This window comes from Ranitomeya variabilis, chromosome 5 (assembly GCF_051348905.1).
Source record: "Ranitomeya variabilis isolate aRanVar5 chromosome 5, aRanVar5.hap1, whole genome shotgun sequence".
In the NCBI taxonomy this organism is placed as follows: domain Eukaryota; kingdom Metazoa; phylum Chordata; class Amphibia; order Anura; family Dendrobatidae; genus Ranitomeya; species Ranitomeya variabilis.
In genome coordinates, this window is record NC_135236.1 from 77167383 (window position 1) to 77187404 (window position 20022).

The window sequence follows — 20022 nt, forward strand, 5'->3', positions numbered from 1 at the left end:
GAGGCACCAAGCATTGCGGGATTGGGGAAAGAGAGCAGACATTGATGGATAGGTCTGGTGGAGGGGTAGAGTGAGATGGAGGAAAGATGATGAATTCTATTTTGTCCATGTTCAGTTTTAGAAAGTGAGCAGAAAAGAAGGCCGAGATAGCAGACAGTGTGGGATTTTGGTAAGGAGGTGAGGTCAGGTCCGGATAGGTAGATCTGCATGTCATCGGCGTAGAAATGATACTGCAAACCGTGGGATTCTATGAGCTGTCCTAGGCCGAAGGTGTAGATGGAGAAGAGAAGGGGTCCTAGAACTGAGCCTTGAGGACCACTGACAGACAAGGGGCGAGGTGAGGAGGTGGTGTGGGAGAGGGAGACACTGAAAGTTCGGTCTGTTAGATATGACGAAATCCAGGATAAGGCCAAGTCAGTGATGCCAAGAGATGATAGAATCTGTAGCAGGAGGGAGTGGTCCACAGTGTCAAAGGCAGAAGACAGGTCCATGAGAAGGACAGGGTAGTGTCTCTTGCTCTTGGCGGTTAGTAGGTCATTGGTGACATTAGTTAGGGCAGTTTCAGTTAAGTGATGGGGTCGGAAGCCAGAATGTAACCGGTCAAAGAGGGAGCAGGAGGAGAGGTGGGACAGTTCAAGATGGACATGCTGTTCCGGTAGTTTTGAGGCATAAGAGATATCGGGCGATAGCTAGAAACAGAGGATGGGTCGAGGGAGGGCTTTGTGAGGATGGCTGTGATCTTGGCATGTTTGAAGGATGAGGGGAAGACACCAGTTGGGAGTGAGAGGTTGAAGAGGTGTGTTAGGGTTGGGATGAAGACCGTGGCGAAGTTAAGGATGAGGTGGGAAAGGGAGCGGATCAAGCGTGCAAGTGGTGAGGTGTGATCTTGACAGGAGGGTGGAGAGCTGATCTTCTGTCATGGTGGAGAAGCTGGTTTTGGAGAAACAGGGTTGAGCAGCTAAGAGGGGCATTGGGCACTGTGGGCCAAAGCTTTCTCTGATTGTATCGATCTTCTGTTTAAAGAAAGAGGTAAAGTTTTCAGCAGAAATGAGAGGGGAGGGAGGAGGTGCTGGGGGATGGAGTAGCAAATTGAAAGTGTTGAAAAGCTGTTTAGTGTTGCGAGACAGGGAGGATATGAGATGAGAAGTTTGTTTTGCAGCAGTGAGTGTGGACTTGAAGCTGGCAAAGGGACTGCTTGTATGCGATGAAGTGCTTGGCAGAGTGGGATCTCTTCCATCTCCGCTCAGCGACCCTGGAAGCCCATCTCAGTTCTTTGGTCAGGCTGGTCAGTCAGGGCTGTCTGTTGATTGTACGAGTTTTGCTATGCATGAGGGGGCGGCCAAATAGAGTGTCGCTGTTATTAAGGTGTTATAAAAAGTGGCAGCAGCATCTGTGTCATGAAAGGAAGCTATGTCTTTAAGAGGGAGAAGGGACTCAGTGATTGTAAATTGAGGTGTTTGAGATTTCTGCAAGGGTGAGTGTTTGTGGAGTGGGGGTTGCACACTAGGAGAGGAGAGGGCAGAGAATGTCAGTAGGTTGTGAACAGACGGGGGAGGGGTAAGTTAGTGAGATTAGTAAGGGAACAGAAGCGGGTAAAGATAAAGTCTAGTGTGTGACCATCTTTGTGAGTGGCCACAAAAGACCATTGAGTGAGGCCGAAGGAGGCAGTGAGCGATAAAAGTTTAGAGGCAGCTGAGGTTGAAGTGTCAATGCGGATACTTAAGTCACCCATGATGATAGTGGGGATGTCAGCAGAGAGGAAATGAAGTAGCCAGGTGGTGAAGTGGTCGAGAAAAGTGGAAATGGCTAGTTCTGGGGGGCAGTAGATGACAGCCAGCTGGAGGGGGAATAGAGGAGGACAGAGTGCACCTCAAACGAGGGAAGAGTAGCAGAGGGGGGTAGTGGAATTGGGGTAAAGGAGCAGGTGGTTGACAGGAGCAAGCCAGCTCCTCCACCACGTTTGGTGTTGGGGCTAGGGGTGTGAGAGAGATTTAGTCCGCCATAAGAAAGTGCAGCTGGAGAGGCTGAGTCAGTGGGGGCGAGCCAGGTTTCAGTGATGCCAGTTTGCTGGTGAAGAGGTCATGGATAAATGGCAGACAGAGCGTGCGCTCCATAGTGCTCAAGGTAGGAGGACCAGGGGAGTGGGGGCTGGATGAATGGGTATGAGGTTATCATGGTTGGGAAAACGTATAGAGGATCGTGGCAGGGGGTTAGAATGAGCGTGGGGATGTGTTGAGGAGGGCCAGGGTTTGGGGATACGTCGACAGCGATGAGGAGTAGCAGACAGTGTTAGAAGGTGGGAGCAAGATAGGACATGACGCGGCCGTGTGGGTCTGGAGAAAGAGGATTTTATGTGGAGGAACAGCTGTGAGGAGGAGGTGAGATGGCTGGGGAGAATGGAGGGTGAAATTACTAGTTCCTTACTATGTGGGGGCTTACAGGAGGTAGGGAAAAATAGAGTAAAAAATATAGAGTAAAAAATAGGAAATAGCGACCACAATATTGTACAGTTTCACCTGTCTTTCACTAGGGGGACTTGTCAGGGAGTCACAAAAACACTGAACTTTAGGAAGGCAAAGTTTGACCAGCTTAGAGATGCCCTTAATCTGGTAGACTGGGACAATATCCTCAGAAATAAGAATACAGATAATAAATGGAAAATGTTTAAGAACATCCTAAATAGGCACTGTAAGCGGTTTATACCTTGTGGGAATAAAAGGACTAGAAATAGGAAAAACCCAATGTGGCTAAACAAAGAAGTAAGACAGGCAATTAACAGTAAAAAGAAAGCATTTGCACTACTAAAGCAGGATGGCACCATTGAAGCTCTAAAAAACTATAGGGAGAAAAATACTTTATCTAAAAAACTAATTAAAGCTGCCAAAAAGGAAACAGAGAAGCACATTGCTAAGGAGAGTAAAACTAATCCCAAACTGTTCTGCAACTATATCAATAGTAAAAGAATAAAAACTGAAAATGTAGGCCCCTTAAAAAATAGTGAGGAAAGAATGGTTGTAGATGACGAGGAAAAGGCTAACATATTAAACACCTTCTTCTCCACGGTATTCACGGTGGAAAATGAAATGCTAGGTGAAATCCCAAGAAACAATGAAAACCCTATATTAAGGGTCACCAATCTAACCCAAGAAGAGGTGCGAAACCGGCTAAATAAGATTAAAATAGATAAATCTCCGGGTCCGGATGGCATACACCCACGAGTACTAAGAGAACTAAGTAATGTAATACATAAACTATTATTTCTTATTTTTAGGGACTCTATAGCGACGGGGTCTGTTCCGCAGGACTGGCGTATAGCAAATGTGGTGCCAATATTCAAAAAGGGCTCTAAAAGTGAACCTGGAAATTATAGGCCAGTAAGTCTAACCTCTATTGTTGGTAAAATATTTGAAGGGTTTCTGAAGGATGTTATTCTGGATTATCTCAATGAGAATAACTGTTTAACTCCATATCAGCATGGGTTTATGAGAAATCGCTCATGTCAAACCAATCTAATCAGTTTTTATGAAGAGGTAAGCTATAGGCTGGACCACGGTGAGTCATTGGACGTGGTATATCTCGATTTTTCCAAAGCGTTTGATACCGTGCCGCACAAGAGGTTGGTACACAAAATGAGAATGCTTGGTCTGGGGGAAAATGTGTGTAAATGGGTTAGTAACTGGCTTAGTGATAGAAAGCAGAGGGTGGTTATAAATGGTATAGTCTCTAACTGGGTCACTGTGACCAGTGGGGTACCGCAGGGGTCGGTATTGGGACCTGTTCTCTTCAACATATTCATTAATGATCTGGTAGAAGGTTTACACAGTAAAATATTGATATTTGCAGATGATACAAAACTATGTAAAGCAGTTAATACAAGAGAAGATACAGGTCCTTCTCAAAAAATTAGCATATAGTGTTAAATTTCATTATTTACCATAATGTAATGATTACAATTAAACTTTCATATATTAGGCTACGTTCACATTTGCGGCCAGCGCCGGGCACCGCAGCGGCGCCGCATGCGTCATGCGCCCCTATATTTAACATGGGGGCGCATGGACATGCGGCGCACTTGCGTTTTGCGCCGCATGCGTCGCCCGCGTCGGGACGCAGAGGACGCAGCAAGTTGCATTTTTGCTGCGTCCAAATTCAATGAAAAAAACGACGCATGCGGCGCAAAACGCAGCGTTGTGCATGCGTTTTGCTGCGTTTTTGTTTGCGTTGTGCGCTGCGGCGCCGACGCTGCGGCGCACAACGCAAATGTGAACGTAGCCTTATAGATTCATTATCCACCAACTGAAATTTGTCAGGTCTTTTATTGTTTAAATACTGATGATTTTGGCATACAACTCCTGATAACCCAAAAAACCTGTCTCAATAAATTAGCATATCAAGAAAAGGTTCTCTAAATGACCTATTACCCTAATCTTCTGAATCAACTAATTAACTCTAAACACATGCAAAAGATACCTGAGGCGTTTAAAAACTCCCTGCCTGGTTCATTACTCAAAACCCCCATCATGGGTAAGACTAGCGACCTGACAGATGTCAAGAAGGCCAACATTGACACCCTCAAGCAAGAGGGTAAGACCCAGAAAGAAATTTCTCAACAAATAGGCTGTTCCCAGAGTGCTGTATCAAGGCACCTCAATGGTAAGTCTGTTGGAAGGAAACAATGTGGCAGAAAACGCTGTACAACGAGAAGAGGTGACCGGACCCTGAGGAAGATTGTGGAGAAGGACCGATTCCAGACCTTGGGGAACCTGAGGAAGCAGTGGACTGAGTCTGGTGTGGAAACATCCAGAGCCACCGTGCACAGGCGTGTGCAGGAAATGGGCTACAGGTGCCGCATTCCCCAGGTAAAGCCACTTTTGAACCATAAACAGCGGCAGAAGCGCCTGACCTGGGCTACAGAGAAGCAGCACTGGACTGTTGCTAAGTGGTCCCAAGTACTTTTTTCTGATGAAAGCAAATTTTGCATGTCATTCGGAAATCAAGGTGCCAGAGTCTGGAGGAAGACTGGGGAGAAGGAAATGCCAAAATGCCTGAAGTCCAGTGTCAAGTACCCACAGTCAGTGATGGTGTGGGGTGCCATGTCAGCTGCTGGTGTTGGTCCACTGTGTTTCATCAAGGGCAGGGTCAATGCAGCTAGCTATCAGGAGATTTTGGAGCACTTCATGCTTCCATCGGCTGAAATGCTTTATGGAGATGAAGATTTCATTTTTCAGCACGACCTGGCACCTGCTCACAGTATTAATCTCTATATAAGTCCGAACAAATCCAGAGGGCACTTCACAACACTATACTCAACTAATCCCACATAATTCCAGTGGGAAGGAAGAAGAGATCCCAATGTTAAAAACATATGTTTATTGATATCAATTTAAAAATTCACAAATTTTAAAAAAAGCATAAATACCATAGGGGACACCAGAAGATTCGGAAAAATTAACATACCATACTCATAGAAAAAATGATAATAATAATAGTATCAGTGGTTAGGTACCTTTAATTTTATAACTCAATAGCTTAATGGTTGAAATGGCTCCAAAAGGGAAAAGATAGCGATGTCAAATAAACTCATCTATCTATAGTGGTGGTGTACACAGTGGTAACATCACTTAATATATACGGAGCCCAAAACCCAATAGGGTATATACATAGGAACCAGTATATATACACAGAAAACCGCTGATATAATAAGACATGGAATCGATGGTATTACCTCGTGCTGCTGGCGTCCCCTCACCCCGACGCGCGTTTCGCCTCCTCACAGTGCCAAAACCACTGGTAAATGGTTTACTGACCATGGTATTACTGTGCTCAATTGGCCTGCCAACTCTCCTGACCTGAACCCCATAGAGAATCTGTGGGATATTGTGAAGAGAAAGTTGAGAGACGCAAGACCCAACACTCTGGATGAGCTTAAGGCCGCTATTGAAGCATCCTGGGCCTCCATAACATCTCAGCAGTGTCACAGGCTGATTGCCTCCATGCCACGCCGCATTGAAGCAGTCATTTCTGCCAAAGGATTCCCGACCAAGTATTGAGTGCATAACTGAACATTATTATTTGATGTTTTTTTTGTTTGGTATTAAAAAACACTTTTATTTGATTGGTCGGGTGAAATATGCTAATTTATTGAGACAGGTTTTTTGGGTTATCAGGAGTTGTATGCCAAAATCATCAGTATTAAAACAATAAAAGACCTGACAAATTTCAGTTGGTGGATAATGAATCTATAATATATGAAAGTTTAATTGTAATCATTACATTATGGTAAATAATGAAATTTAACACTATATGCTAATTTTTTGAGAAGGACCTGTAGTATTCTGCTACAGATGGATCTGGATAAGTTGGAAACTTGGGCTGAAAGGTGGCAGATGAGGTTTAACAATGATAAATGTAAGGTTATACACATGGGAAGAAGGAATCAATATCACCATTACACACTGAACGGGAAACCACTGGGTAAATCTGACAGGGAGAAGGACTTGGGGATCCTAGTTAATGATAAACTTACCTGGAGCAGCCAGTGCCAGGCAGCAGCTGCCAAGGCAAACAGGATCATGGGGTGCATTAAAAGAGGTCTGGATACACATGATGAGAGCATTATACTGCCTCTGTACAAATCCCTAGTTAGACCGCACATGGAGTACTGTGTCCAGTTTTGGGCACCGATGCTCAGGAAGGATATAATGGAACTAGAGAGAGTACAAAGGAGGGCAACAAAGTTAATAAAGGGGATGGGAGAACTACAATACCCAGATAGATTAGCGAAATTAGGATTATTTAGTCTAGAAAAAAGACGACTGAGGGGCGATCTAATAACCATGTATAAGTATATAAGGGGACAATACAAATATCTTGCTGAGGATCTGTTTATACCAAGGAAGGTGACGGGCACAAGGGGGCATTCTTTGCGTCTGGAGGAGAGAAGGTTTTTCCACCAACATAGAAGAGGATTCTTTACTGTTAGGGCAGTGAGAATCTGGAATTGCTTGCCTGAGGAGGTGGTGATGGCGAACTCAGTCGAGGGGTTCAAGAGAGGCCTGGATGTCTTCCTGGAGCAGAACAATATTGTATCATACAATTATTAGGTTCTGTAGAAGGATGTAGATCTGGGGATTTATTATGATGGAATATAGGAATATAGGCTGAACTGGATGGACAAATGTCTTTTTTCGGCCTTACTAACTATGTTACTATGTAGAGTAGTATAGGTGTGAGAGAAAAGAAACCAAAACATTGTAGTGGTTTGATATTCCGTTACCTTACAGTCAATTCAAGTCTAATTCAAAGTATTGTAATTAGAAATCTGTAATTCAAGTCTAATTCAAAGTATTGTAATTAGAAATCTGTAATTTGAAAGATGGAATTTGAAAGATACATGGATCAGACTAAAGTCTGGATCAGACTCCTGGGTCTGAATATACAGTTAGGTCCATATATATTTGGACAGAGACAACATTTTTCTAGTTTTGGTTATAGACAATACCACAATGAATTTTAAACAAAACAATTCAGATGCAGTTGAAGTTCAGACTTTCAGCTTTCATTTGAGGGTATCCACATTAAAATCGGATGAAGGGTTTAAGAGTTTCAGCTCCTTAACATGTGCCACCCTGTTTTTAAAAGGACCAAAAGTAATTGGACAGATTCAATAATTTTAAATAAAATGTTCATTTTTAGTACTTGGTTGAAAACCCTTGGCTGGCAATGACTGCCTGAAGTCTTGAACTCATGGACATCACCAGACGCTGTGTTTCCTCCTTTTTGATGCTCTGTCAGGCCTTCACTGCGGTGGTTTTCAGTTGCTGTTTGTTTGTGGGCCTTTCTATCTGAAGTTTAGTCTTTAACAAGTGAAATGCATGCTCAATTTGGTTGAGATCAGGTGACTGACTTGGCCATTCAAGAATATTCCACTTCTTTGATTTAATTAACTCCTGGGTTGCTTTGGCTTTATGTTTTGGGTCATTGTCCATCTGTAGTATGAAACGACGACCAATCAGTTTGGCTGCATTTGGCTGGCTCTGAGCACACAGTATGGCTCTGAATACCTCAGAATTCATTCGGCTGCTTCTGTCCTGTGTCACATCATCAATAAACACTAGTGACCCAGTGCCACTGGCAGCCATGCATGCCCAAGCCATCACACTGCCTCCGCCGTGTTTTACAGATGATGTGGTATGCTTTGGATCATGAGCTGTACCACGCCTTCGCCATACTTTTCTCTTTCCATCATTCTGGTAGAGGTTGATCATGGTTTCATCTGTCCAAAGAATGTTCTTCCAGAACTGTGCTGGCTTTTTTAGATGTTTTATAGCAAAGTCCAGTCTAGCCTTTTTATTCTTGATGCTTATGAGTGGCTTGCACCGTGCAGTGAACCCTCTGTATTTACTTTCATGCAGTCTTCTCTTTATGGTAGATTTGGATATTGATATGCCTACCTCCTGGAGAGTGTTGTTCACTTGGTTGGCTGTTGTGAAGGGGTTTCTCTTCACCATGGAGATTATTCTTCTATCCTCCACCACTGTTGTCTTCCGTGGACGCCCAGGTCTTTTTGCATTGATGAGTTCACCAGTGCTTTCTTTCTTTCTCAGGATCTACCAAACTGTAGATTTTGCCACTCCTAATATTGTAGCAATTTCTCGGCTTGTTTTTTTCTGTTTTCGCAGCTTAAGGATGGCTTGTTTCACTTGCATGGAGAGCTCCTTTGACCGCATGTTTACTTCACAGCAAAACCTTCCAAATGCAAGCACCACACCTCAAATCAACTCCAGGCCTTTTATCTGCTTAATTGAGAATGACATAACGAAGGGATTGCCCACACCTGTTCATGAAATAGCCTTGGAGTCAATTGTCCAATTACTTTTGGTCCCTTTAAAAACAGGGTCGCACATGTTAAGGAGCTGAAACTCCTAAACCCTTCATCCAATTTTATTGTGGATACCCTCAAATGAAAGCTGAAAGTCTGAACTTCAACTGCATCTGAATTGTTTTGTTTAAAATTCATTGTGGTAATGTCTATAACCAAAATTAGAAAAATGTTGTCTCTGTCCAAATATATATGGACCTAACTGTATCTGGGATTAACACTGCTCAGCTGTGAGAATGTAGGTGTGTGGGCCCAGAACACATGTTCACATTTAGACAAAGGCCATAAAAAGGGGGAAGGGGTTACACTGACCACTCAGATATGCCTGTAAACACTGAAGCAGTGAACTACACAGCAGATACAGAGTGATGGGTAAGCACAGCAAACATAGAAAATCAATGCAATGTACAGAGACATTCAGGATCCAGGGTAAGTTGGGAAAAGTCAGTGCAAACCATAGAAAATATATGTGGCTGGCTTGGGGGGTTGGTGAGGGGATGAATCTTAACAACAGATTCCCTTTAAAAGTAAAGTACGTCTTCACGTCAATGCAGAGTATGTATTGTGATATAACTCATATCTACTAGCAAAATCCATGTATTTAGCTTAAAAATAACCAGACGGATCATGGAGGGTAAAAACTGAATGCTTTACTTGAAATTCTACACATTAACATAGTAAATTAAAGTGAACTGAATCTGGAAATTAAAACAGCAGGTGAAAATCCATGTATTTAGCTTAAAAATAACCAGACGGATCATGGAGGGTAAAAACTGAATGCTTTACTTGAAATTCTACACATTAACATAGTAAATTAAAGTGAACTGAATCTGGAAATTAAAACAGCAGGTTACCAAAGGAAGAATGTCATACAGTACATGTATGGGAGGCGATAAATGGCTTCACATCGTTGTCTTCAGCTCAAAACAGGGGAAAGAAAACAAAAAACATATATAAAAATGTATGAAAAGCCCCATTTTATGGGGTGGAAAGGAGAACAAATCCTATATATAGTAGCTACATCATAAGGTGGGTGCGTTGGCATCCCGCTATAAGAGAATATACACAATGGCGGGCAATAGGACGTCCCTCCTGTAGTCACAAGTAGGAAATGTTCTGTAACAGCTTCCAGTGATAACTAACATAGGAGAAGTGGAAGACAAATGATAGAAAGCAGGAGCGAAATTATATATCTACCCCAAAAGACTAGGGACCTGGGGAGGAGGGAACGAGGTCATGGTGATACTGCCCCAATAAATAACAGCCCTCCACATTCACGAGGAGGAGAAATAGAATACACCCCAACTAAATAGTAGGGTACGTTTAAAAAAAAAAGTTTTGTGAAAGTCGTGAACACATTCAGGTATGAAAGTTATAATAGTCCTTTGATATTAAAAGATCAACGGATTTTGGATGTAGATTATGTAAAATACAGAATAACTGGAATTGTAGGATGTGATGCCCCAAATAAGGGGGGGAGGGATAGTGACAAGATATACATCCACAATATTACAACGTATATATTATATACATAGGCTCATTGCCAGACCACCCTGTAACTATCCCCATAGGTTGTAGGACACTTTCCCCAATGTGTACAACTGAATGAACGCCGCTAATGGCTTCCACACGGCAACACCGGCCCTTCTCCAATATCCCAGTCTGCCCCCATGGAAAAAAAAAAAACCTGGGCTCGCTAGACAGAATCTAATAGATGTCCTGAAAAATACAATCATTTTAATTTGGGTGTTGTTACTACCACCTAAAATGAATATTATGGGTTTACAATTAGATTTTTTTTTTTTTTTTAAGTAATTGTCATAAATCTTCATAAATGAGCACAAAGAGTTTGTAAAAAAAAACAAAAAAAAAACCACGCAACTTTGCAAGTCATCTCTTATTAAACACCCCCTCTATTCTCGAGAATGGAGGGATTTTTAATTTTACAGTTTACAGGCCACCTCTGTGGTTTATCAGAGGTGGCCAGTATTTAAGACAAGGATCACTGGACCCGGTCAGTTTCTAAGCCCCTGCTCTCCTCCACTGAAAAAAAAACAAAACATTGAAAAGTAGCTGGGGCTAGCGGTTCAACCATGCCACCGGCTTGACCTGTCAATTAGTCAGGAGCGCTGGGAGGAAGGGGAGCGGTGCGCTCCTGAAGACAACCGGAGAACAAACTCTAACATGTCGCTACCAGTATTCACCAGATTACAACTCTACCCTAATATTACTGCAGGATCAGCTTAGGAATACACAGACATGTGGTCACCTGCAAGTTACTGGTAAATTGCAGCATTGCTATAAAGCACAGGTTACTGTAATACCACAATTTTGCAGCGACGGGTGCATAACCAAATGATGTTGTATAACCTCAGCCCAATTCCTAAAGGGGTTATCTACCTAAATGTTTAGGTTAAGAAAAAAAAAAAAAACCAAGGAAGACAAGAGGAGTGACAAGATGAGTACTAACGCAATTACTCCAGCAGCAGCGCCAATGTTACCTCTGACAGCCGGGTTACTAGGGGTCACTACCCAACCACAAGTGGTCACTGACGTCGTCAGGCAGAATCTCACTGGCAACAAGTCTGATCCAGATTACTATGGCTTATCTTATAGTGTCCCTCTAATTCCAACCATTGGGCATGGAAAGGGGCAAGTGCCCATGGGCAGGAGAGGTGCCCATGCAATAACAGGAAGGTACTGTGCGCGACTCTCTGGGGGTCACGCGGCTCTTGGCAGCTGCACCACTGTGCACATTTTCTACTATTCAGCACCTTGGTTTTTGGTCAGTAAAACATTATGCCTGAGGCCAGCGAGTCGACCATAAGCGTTTGGGACAAACAGAATAATTTATTCACTTTTTTTAATTTAACAGTCTGGTTTCTCTTTAACTTTTCCTAGGAAAAAAAATTAACGTAGTGAACTGATGGTGCTGGGGCTGTGCATTAAAGCAGGATATAGCTGCAATCTGGTGTTGCGTGCACGTTGCCATCTATGACTGTTCAGTGGCCAGAGACGTTGTAGGGCATCGTCCATCACTGGGGACGTGGCATCATCCGGGAGAGGTGATGGATTAATTCAATACTTGTATGCGCAGTTTTTCCACCATCTTTCAATTATTACTACTAATATAAAATATCCAGTATTGTGTACACAGCTCCTATGCAGACCCATGTCTCAGTGATTCCCAGGATACAATCAGTATGGTCCGATCCTGCACTGTGTACGATGGCCGACAGCTGGATGAGGGCAGCCACCTCTCCACATACATGAACATTCGCCTCGGACGAGCGCTCCGCTGCCAAACACCTCTGGTCTGGCTGCGTCTCTTGAAGCACAAAAAAGAGTCAGACGTTACAACTGTATCTCCTCAAACATTAGGGCTGGGCGATTAATTGAATTACTTGGGATTTTAGCTTTGCCCCTTCTGGTCTCGGCAGCGCTGTTTCTTCTCGTTGGTGGAGGAGTGGTGCCGAGCTTCGGGAGCGGATCAGCTCAATCCTGAGCAAAATCCTTCTGGTCATCGGGGAAGCTAGAGAGAACGGTCCGGGTGTGGCAGAGGCTGTGGTTCTAGGTCGCACAGACGCTGCCTGTATTAACCCCCTAACAGCCAAAGCAATGCTCAGGGAAGCTGTTTTATTAAGCGTCTCGAAAGCAGCAAATAAATAGTTGCGGCACCTCCATAAAATCTTCTCTCACCCTTCCATTATTCCTCAGCTCTAACGGATGTTATCTGGTCTTCCTCCTGTGTATAAGAGGATCATCGTTTCCCTTACCACCTGCATCCAGGACGACTTTGGTGTAATGTCTTCTCTATAACCTACCGACTATGCAAGAGGTCGCAGACTGCAGGATCAGACTATACATTATACATCACGTGCCTTCACATTGCATTCTGGCACACGTTCCTTGGCCAAACACCCCGCAAAACGGGATCCGGACATATGCGCCAATGGGGCCATAGACTATAATGGTGCCGGCAGAGCGAATGTGCGCTCTGTCGTGCATCATTTAAGGGAGTGTGTACCTACTGGAGGCGGACACTTAGACATAGCAGACTTCGGGTGCAAACACTCAAGACGCAGTCTACTACATCTGATTCTCTGCCTCCAGCAGGCGTATACTCCAAAAAATGATGCACGGCAGAGTGCACATTCGCTCTACCGGCACCTTTACAGTCCATGTCCCTGTTGTCGCAGACATCTGAACGTAAGCCCTGACGTGGCCACTGAATGGGTGCCTAAATGCAATGAGAAAGCACCCTAACAAACCCAGAGTCACACAGGTCTGAATAGGAGCTGTATACACAAAACGGCATGAGACTTTTAATCAGAACTGCTTTACACAGTTTGCTTTTTTTTTTTTTTTTTTACACATCAAGAAAACAAAAATAGCTAAATGTTTTGCAAACAAAAAGTGTACAATACACCTCTAAAATGTGCACACATTGCCGCCGTGGTGAGCAGGAGTGCGAAGCAGATTTGGTAACAGTAGCACTGACACAAGCTCTATCCTTTCCCAGCGGTGGCATGGAGCAGGGTTGGGGGCCACACACAATCCCTAACTGTAGTCACAGACCCAGCCCTTCATGTACATCATGAGGAAACCTTATAAAAAGCAGCCACGTTACTCTGGGGTCTGGAATCCCAGTCTGTTCTCCATTCCAAAACTGGCAAAGATGCAATTTACCGCAAAATCAGGGTCAGAAAAGTGAACTAATGCAGTAAAAACGGAAAATGGAGCCTCAAGTGACGGATGATCATCTGAGCCTGTGGTGTGGACCTTTCCAAGGGACAGTAACCACCCGCCTATCAGACGTCAACAGATCACAGCTTTATTCTTCCACCTTGTCATGAATATACAACATTCTTCACTGCCTGCGGCCAAGGAGTGGGAGTTTTATGACTTACCAGCAATATATATATATATATATATATATATATATATAAAAAACAAAACAAAAAAAACAACGTATTGTCCAACAAAACTTTCATTCCCCAGTGACCAAGAGAGTCCCGTAACTAGGATCACTTCTCCACCCCTCTCCGCACATACTGCAAAACCGCAAAAGGTGCTTCTGTATTCTTTACATAAAGCCCAGACCATTCCACCCATTTTTCCCCTTCCTTTATAAGGTCCATTGGGTCGTACTATTTACGTCAGAGTTGTTAAAAATTGCACGCCCTCATTGCCTGCTGGATATGTATGCAACGTGGATGCTCAAGAGTTACTGAGCTTTGGCAGGCTCTGGTTGTGGCTCCGATGGGGAAAGAGCATGTGGTGGGCTGGAGGCTTTCGAGAAGTTCATTTCCAGGATGTGATGCTGGAGGTGACGGACCCACTGCTCCTGGATGGAAAGTGGACCTTGGAACTGGATATCACAGAACCTGAAGGGATGGAGACGAAAGACAATGTTAGTGTTCACCAAAAATGACCGGCCAAACATACAGACAGGGACTCTATAACATACGGGACTGAGGGGGAACACCACAGTTTGGGCAACGTGCAGTGGTGCCTATAAGTTCCATCAGAAAAACTGAGCCGTATAGCATTGCCTGGTAATGTCCAGGTAGTAGGGAGCTTGATTAAGGGGAAGCATAAATTTGCCTACTATGATTGGGGTATCAGACCATGGCTGAAAAATTTGTTCAGAGGGGAGCAGGCTCTAAACACTGGGGTAGGAACAATTTTTAATAGGAAAGGATGAGAGAAAAGGCCTGGAAGACACAGGAATCCAACAACAGATATTGGATGAGGGTCTGAGGATCACTAAAAACAGATTCCAGTGGATCCAGATGTGCCTACAGGTAAGCTTTACAAGACACTGCATAAACCCAACTAATGACGATCTCTATATACACACACACACACACCACACATTAGTGAGGAGGAGCAGCCAGTTTGGTGGACGAGTGAAGCAGCCACATGGATAAATGAATGTTGTCACATCTTCCTAATATGACATCTTCCTCACATTTCAGCAGCCTGCAGTTTCCCCATCCCTGCTCGCATGTTTTAGGAAACAATCAGGCACGTCCTCAGTCCTTCACACATCTGCCTTATACAATTTCCAGACGATGGAGGGATAGGAGGGGTGCGCAACTGCAGCTTCTCATTATGTGGAGGAGCACAAGGGAGACGTATGATTGGCCGAGAGCGCACATCGTAGCTCTTACATAACACCAGAAGATCCAGCCCGCTCAGCAAGTATTGGGCAGAGGACAGGAAAACCGTGTAGATCTCACACAACATTCTGCCTGCTCCACTACCTCTAAGGCCGGGGTCACACTAGCGTTGAGTATGGACGACTGCTATGCGACATTTTATCGCATAGCACTCGGACAGTATTCCTCTATGGGGCAGCTCCCATCACCGTATTTTTTTCTTGGCTGTTTTCAGTGTGTGAGTGAAATCACAGCATGCTGAGATTGTCACCGACACTCGGCCGAGTCTCGGCTCACTCGCACCCATATAAGCCTATGGGTGCGAGACAATACACATTACTCGAATATCATCTGAGTGCGGTGCGATATACGCAGACCCCGACAATGGAGGAAATGGAGAAATTCATTTCTCCGCCTCCGTGCTCCGATCCCCTCTGTGCAAGAGGCTCGGTGCACAGACGCATGACTCCGCTCGCAGCAGCCGAGGGTCATTAGCATATCGCATCGGATGCTCTCGCCACGGATGCCATACGCTCGTCTGATGCCGGCCTAATATACACCCGCACGCCTAATGATACATTTTACATATAGGTGAGATATTCAATACATCAAAGACACCAAAAGCAGCAAGCAGTATATGCGAGGCAAACAGTCCAACCCCTCACCTGCATTTTAACGTGTAAATATTCCCCACGAACTTGACCAAGGAGGTCTGTGGGGGTCTTGGCACCAGAGACGGGACAGGACGAGCTCTTATAGGTGGTCGTGGCTCCTCAGTTTTGGAAAGCTGTTCAGAGATAGTCTCCTCTCGTGCGGGTGGGATCTCAGCAGGCTTGGGATGACGTTTCTCGACTTCTGGAAGCAGGAACAGGTTAGTACTTTAGTTGTCCGCCCTGTTTATTCATCTCTTTAACCCCTTGACAACTGTTTCTACTTCCGCTCTTCCAAGAGCCAAAACTTTCTAAACAGTTTGGATGAGAGTTTTCTCACTTTGAACCTGCAGTCTTGTTCTATACACTGTGTGCAGAATTATTAGGCAAGTTGTATTTTGATCACATGATACTTTTTATACATGTTGTCAGGGCTGTGGAGTCGGCGTCATGGAGTCGGAGTTAGTTTTGGTTGGAATCGGTAGAAATGTACCAACTCCGACTCCAGCTTTAAAAAAAATGTATTAATATTTCATAATTGAACTTTCATATGAATTTTATAAATGTTACTCAAATATATATGTTCTATCGAACTATGGACAACAGTGATAAGCAGTTCTGCTGGAGATAGAGACATTTCATACTTCTTGTGTGTCACTGTTCTCCACTGCCCTTATCTAATCTTATACTTGGTTAACCTCATGCTGCCCCAACCCCCCTACTTACAATGTATGAAACAAAGTGAAAATGTGTTGCAAGTTCTCAGTAGTAAAGCTCCTCCTCTAGACTAGATGTTTACTAGGTGTGCGTCTTCCAAGCATCTCACAGCTGCTACTCAGAAGAGGAAGACTGTAAGAAGTATTATCCTTTCAACAAACTTTGCATCAGTTAACTGTGAGTACATGAGGAATAACAGTATTACTGACCACTATATCAGTTGTACGACCTGGCAATAATTTTGTACAATTGTTTTTAGGAAAAACAATTGTCATTTGGATTGTGAATGCAGAATTAAAAACCTGAGAATGTCAAAGAAGCGTCACATTAAATCAGCTGTATTTGAACATTTCACCATCACTCAAGATAGAAAACATTATGTCTGTCAGTGTATGACAAATGATACAGACGAAAACAAATGCTGTGAAGCCAAGATCAGTGCATATTCAGGCAAAGATAAAAATGCTCCTACTAGAGCTTCTAATCTAAAGAGATATTTACAGCGCTTTCATCCAGAAGTACTGAAAGCAGTGGATGAGAAAGACTGCATCCAAACCAATGAACCAGTGCCCTGCTCTTCCAGCCAAACAAAGGAGCAGAGAACTTTGCAGCCATCAGTTGCAAGATATTTTGTCAGTGACAAAGTTACTGTGACAATGACAGTAGATACATTTAAAAAACAGATCATAGAGCTTGTTGTAAAGGATAGTGTGCCTATTTCATTATTTTCACGACCAGCTTTTATGTGTCTGAATGGGGAAATGGCCCGCAAGCTTGGTGTTTCTCTGGAGAGTATTAGAAAATTAGTAATCGAAGAAGCTTTTAAACAAAAGGAAGAACTTAAAAAACTCTCAAGGGATGCTTTCTGTTTCTTAAAATAGATGCCTGCACACGTCACAGAGTGAACTATTTTGCCATCAATGTCCAATTTGTTTGTGACAAAAATGAAATAGTTACCAAGACATTGGCAGTAAAAGACACCAAAGCTCATCACACCAGTGAGTTTCTCCAGGTCTTGGTGGAAAAGGTTCTGCAAGACTATCAACTTAAAAAAGAGCAAGTTCTTTCTGTCGTAACTGACAATGCTTCAAATATAAGTACTATTAAGCTAATGAATGAGAGTAATGATGGTGAACAGCAGCTAGAAGAACATTCTGGGTCCACACAAAAATGTTTGAAATAGAGGAACACAGTATTGTAACTGAGGAGCAAACTGAAGTTGCTTCAGATGAACAGCAACATGATAGTTTAGATGATCTTGTTGAAACTGTCAATACGTTCTTTCATTCATCACATGCGCTGTGTTGTGCATACGCTACAGCTGGCTATAAGAGACAGTCTGCAAGAAGGACATGCTGCTGCACTGATTGGCAAGGTGAGAAAATTGGCTACTGTTGCCAGAACCCCTAAAGTTGACTCAATTTTGGAAAAGGGGCAATTATTGATCAAGCCACACGATGGGGCAGTACTTACTTAATGATTCAGCGCTTGGTTGAACTGAAAACCTTTCTTGTAGACATGGCTAACCCTCAACTGACACTAAATGAAAGTCAGTGGAATCAGGTGACTGAGCTGGAAAAATTGCTAGAGCACCCATTTACAGTGACTAAAAAATTACAAGCAGAGGACTTAACTCCAGGTATTTTCTTAAAGGAGTGGAAGAACCTGATGTTTCGCCTGTCCCAAAGAGGAGGGTTAATTGCAAGTGGCATTGCTACATCAATGAAACGGAGAGAGGAGCTACTATTACAAAATAACATTCTTTTGGCAGCTGTTTATGTAGACCCAATGCATCGGATTCTTCTAGATGATCAACAGCTAACTAAAGGAAAAGAAGCTCTGTTTGAAACAGCAGTAAGGATGAAAGGGTTGCATAACAGTCAGGAGGAACAAGAAGAATTTGGTCGTCCTGCCACAACTTCACCCTCATCAACTGATGAAGAATTTAATTTCTAAAAATATTTGGATCACAAGGACCGTGCAAAGCGTTCCCGCATAGAAGAGTCATCCCCATCAAAGAACACAGCCAGTACATTTCAGCAGAATTTTTCATGTGCACTAAAAGAAATTGGGAAATTTGACCGTTCATTAAAAATAACAGTGCAACAAGCGATTCCTCTGTATCCTGACATTGTCAGAGATGTTGCCCGAGTGGTTACTGCTTTGCCACCAACCCAAGTTAGTGTAGAGAGGTTGTTCTCTGCTCTCAAAATAATTAGATCAGATTTGAGGGCATCCATCAAGGAGGATCTGACAGAGGCAATACTTTTTCTGAGGACAAATTTATAGATTTCTTCTTATTAACTACATAACAGTGTTTATTGCATATTTACTTACAAGAGTTTAGAAAAGTTTATAAAAGTTATTTGCTATATTCTAATTGTATTCTAATAAATATAGTTTTTGCTCTAAGTGGTCTGATTACTTATATGATGGTGAGAAACTGAATAAGCACGATGTTAATATTTTACAACAGTAAATTTATTGTTACGAATTGGCCATTTATGAAGGAGTCGGAGTCTGAAAATCCAGGAGTCAGAGTTGCAACTGTGGCTTACTGACTCCACAGCCCTGTGTTGTCCTACTCCAAGCTGTTCAGACTTGAGAGCCAACTACCAATTAAGTAAATCAGGTGATGTGCATTTCTGTAGTGAGGAGGGGTGTTGTCTAATGACATCAAAACCCTATATAAGGTGTGCGTAATTATTAGGCAATTTCTTTTCCTTTGGCAAAATGGGTCAGAAGAGAGATTTGACGGGCTCTGAAAAGTCCAAAATTCTTACATGTCTTGCAGAGGGATGCAGCAGTCTTGAAATTGCCAAACTTTTGTTTGAAGCGTGATCACCGAACAATCAAGCGTTTCATGGCAAATAGCCAACAGGGTCACAAGAAGCGTGTTTGGCAAAAAAGGCACAAAATAACTGCACATGAATTGAGGAAAATCAAGCGTGAAGCTGCCAAGATGCCATCAGTTTTGCCATATTTCAGACGTGCAACGTTACTGGAGTAACAAAAAAGCACAAGGTGTGCGATACTCAGGGACATGGCCAAGGTAAGGAAGGCTCAAAAACTACCACCTTTGAACAAGAAACACAAGATAAAACGCCAAGACTGGGCCAAGAAATATCTTAAGACTGACTTTTCAAAGGTTTTATGGACTGATGAAATGAGAGTGACTCTTGATGGGCCAGATGGATGGGCCAGAGGCTGGATCAGTAAAGGGCAGAGAGCTCCACTCCGACTCAGACGCCAGCAAGGTGGAGGTGGGGTACTGGTATGGGCTGGTATCATCAAAGATGAACTTGTGGGACCTTTTCAGGTTGAGGATGGAGTGAAGCTCAACTCTCAGACCTACTGCCAGTTTCTGGAAGACAACTTCTCCAAGCAGTGGTACAGGAAGAAGTCGGTATCGTTCAAGAAAAACATGATTTTCCTGCAGGACAATGCTCCATCACATGCCTCCAACTACTCCACAGCGTGGCTGGCCAGAAAAGGTCTCAAAGAAGAAGAAATAATGACATGGCCCCCTTGTTCACCTGATCTGAACCCCATAGAGAACCTGTGGTCCCTCGTAAAATGTGAGATCTACAGGGAGGGAAAACAGTCCACC

At 43.4% G+C, this 20022-nt stretch overlaps 1 protein-coding gene across 6 annotated transcripts in view; it reads right to left on the reverse strand.

Moving 5' to 3' along the window:
• Positions 1-9643: 9643 nt before the first annotated feature.
• Positions 9644-20022, reverse strand: part of WIZ (WIZ zinc finger) — a 90561-nt gene continuing 80182 nt past the window's right edge. For 5 of the 6 annotated variants that reach the window (XM_077262322.1, XM_077262320.1, XM_077262321.1 and 2 more), the window contains 2 exons: positions 15711-15900; positions 9644-14268 (listed from right to left, as the gene is read on the reverse strand). In XM_077262322.1, the coding sequence (XP_077118437.1) occupies positions 14109-14268; positions 15711-15900 (350 nt within the window). In that variant the 3' untranslated portion in view covers positions 9644-14108. The remainder of the gene's footprint in view (positions 14269-15710; positions 15901-20022) is intronic. The other variant, XM_077262318.1, reaches the window with a different exon arrangement.